The 2702-nt window shown below is 57.7% G+C and overlaps 1 protein-coding gene across 1 annotated transcript; it reads left to right on the top strand.

Moving 5' to 3' along the window:
- Positions 1-875: 875 nt before the first annotated feature.
- FOXB1 (forkhead box B1) lies at positions 876-1838 on the top strand. The gene has a single exon (XM_065412457.1). The coding sequence runs from the start codon at positions 876-878 to the stop codon at positions 1836-1838; it is 963 nt and encodes a 320-aa protein (XP_065268529.1).
- The last annotated feature ends 864 nt before the right edge of the window (positions 1839-2702 follow it).

Raw genomic sequence — 2702 nt, 5'->3', positions numbered from 1 at the left:
TCCTATTGGCCCAAGGTGTCCATGTAAATAGGTGTAAATGAAACCAGATTATGCCTTTCTTTCAGCCCACCCTCCTCCCCCTCTCCCTCCTCCCAAGGCGATTGTCATATGATAGCAAAGAAGTGGCACATTAATGAAGCGCCTCTACAGGGGTCTTTTCTGCTCATGTCACCACATAAAACTATCAGATGGTTAGAGGAAGGACATGGAGGCAAGTACTTAGCTCATCTCGGCTGCAGAGAAGCCAGCGAGCCCCTGCTCCGTTCCAGTTGCCGCTGGGGGTGAAATAACCCGATCCCTGATTCCGCCTTCCGAGGAGAAGGGAGGGGAGCGAGAGGATTCCCACAGACCAGCCAGCTCCCTGCCGCCTCGGACTAAAACTAAGCGGAGCGGCCGGAAAGGGAGCGTGAGAACCAGGAGGGATCGGGCAAGGAGACCAGACTCGCAGCTGCATCCCGGATGCGGACTGTCAACTTCCAGCAACTTTAAGGTGGGCATTGCTGGCGGGGAGGGTCCCCTCCCAGCCCCTTCCCTGCCCTGCGCCGGGCGGTGGGGTCCCCAGCCCCTTCTCTGCCCTGCTGCAAGGGGGTCCCCAGCCGGCAGAGAAACAGCTGGAGTAACTTGGCGGCTGAGCGCGGTGGCTAGCTCGGGAGAGGGGCGGATCGCTTTCCCTCCAGGGGCTGGAGGGGTTTGGGTGTTTTTACCCCTGGGAGATCAACTCCGATCTGTCTCTTATTAGTACCTCACACGCCTGCCCTCCCCCTCCCCCCCCGCGCACACACACACACACACAGGCCAGCTTTAAAGCGTAGCCCGCCTGCCCCCTGCCTTACCCCGCTCGCCCCTCCGCAGATCTCGGCGGGTCCCCAGCGAAGATGCCTCGCCCGGGCAGGAACACGTACAGCGACCAGAAGCCGCCCTACTCCTACATCTCGCTGACGGCCATGGCCATCCAGAGCTCGCCGGAGAAGATGCTGCCCCTGAGCGAGATCTACAAGTTCATCATGGACCGCTTCCCCTACTACCGGGAGAACACGCAGCGCTGGCAGAACTCCCTGCGCCACAACCTCTCCTTCAACGACTGCTTCATCAAGATCCCGCGCCGGCCCGACCAGCCGGGCAAGGGCAGCTTCTGGGCGCTGCACCCGAGCTGCGGGGACATGTTCGAGAACGGCAGCTTCCTGCGGCGCCGCAAGCGCTTCAAGGTGCTCAAGTCCGACCACCTGGCCCCCAGCAAGCCCGCGGACGCCGCCCAGTACCTGCAGCAGCAGGCCAAGCTGCGGCTCAGCGCCCTGGCGGCCGGCGGCACCCACCTGCCGCAGATGTCCGGCTACAGCCTGGGGGTCTCCCAGCCCTCCGGCTTCAAGCACCCCTTCGCCATCGAGAACATCATCGCCCGCGAGTACAAGATGCCGGGCGGGCTGGCCTTCTCCGCCATGCAGCCCATGCCGGCCGCCTACCCGCTCCCCAACCAGTTGACTACGGTGGGCAGCTCCATTGGCACCGGCTGGCCCCACATGTACAGCCCCGGCATGATAGACACGGCCACCCCCATCTCCATGGCCAGCAGCGATTACAGTGCCTACGGGGTGCCCCTCAAGCCCCTGTGCCACGGGGGCCAGACTTTGCCAGCCATCCCGGTGCCCATCAAACCCACCCCGGCGGCGGTGCCGGCCCTGCCGGCCCTGCCAGCGCCCATCCCCACCATCCTCTCGAACTCGCCCCCCTCGCTCAGCCCGACCTCGTCCCAGACAGCCACCAGCCAAAGCAGCCCTGCGACGCCCAGCGAGACCCTGACCAGCCCCGCCTCGGCCCTGCACTCGGTAGCCGTGCACTGACACGGCCAGCCCGGCCTGGACCCTCCGCCCGCGGCTCGCTCCCAACTTTCCTCGGCGTTTTCTTGCTCCTTGAGAGGAGAGAAAACTCCCGGCGGGAACACTTGAGGTTTGCTATTCCTGTGAGCGGTCTTCGCTTTGCCTTTCTGGCGTACCCTTGTTTAATGGCTCGATCCCCTGTCGGTTTGGGGGTTGTTCCTTAACTTAGTTTTAAACACTCGAAAAGTGTTTAGTTCCCCCCCCCCCCCCCGTGTGTGTATAAAGTGCCATTTGCATCACTAGGTTTCCAAAGGTACTTAAGGCACCTTCCCCCCCGAAATGAGTGCTGGAGAGTTAGACAACCCTGTCACACTTTGCCCGTTTTCCTTCCTTTGTCTGGGAAGAGCAACGTTCTTCCACCCGACCTGTCTTTAAAACCATCAACAGTTTGAAGTGGTTGCAGATGGCTTCGTGAAAACAATTAATGTTTCCAGTTTCCAAGTGACAAATCAGCTGGATTTTGGAAACACTTAAGTTTCGTTTCAAATTTATTTTTTTACACAGAGTTTAAAGATTTCAAGATCTACACGAACCCCTCGTGAATTACTTTTTAAAATGAAACGTACTATTATAGATCTATCTATCTCATCTCCATACATATCACAGCACTACAATAAAAGTATTAAACAGGTCCCCATAACTTGAGAGCCAGCCAGTTACCATCCTATGGCTGAAAAGTTCCATTGGCTTCCGAATAGTTTGTTTTGGGGAAGTTACACAGTGGATACAGATTTGTATACAATAATGTGTATTAAGTACAAAAGGACAGGAAACCATGCAAATGACAAGACATCAGTTCACACTGAAAAAGTATATTGTTTACAAAAC

Source organism: Emys orbicularis, chromosome 10, assembly GCF_028017835.1.
Source record: "Emys orbicularis isolate rEmyOrb1 chromosome 10, rEmyOrb1.hap1, whole genome shotgun sequence".
NCBI classification, from domain to species: Eukaryota; Metazoa; Chordata; order Testudines; family Emydidae; genus Emys; species Emys orbicularis.
Note: the sequence above shows the minus strand (reverse complement) of the source record. Positions and strands in the feature narration are given on the sequence as shown.

Excerpts from the sequence above, each read along its gene's own strand:
- FOXB1 (XM_065412457.1), top strand. The coding sequence starts at position 876 with ATGCCTCGCCCGGGCAGGAACACGTACAGCGACCAGAAGCCGCCCTAC.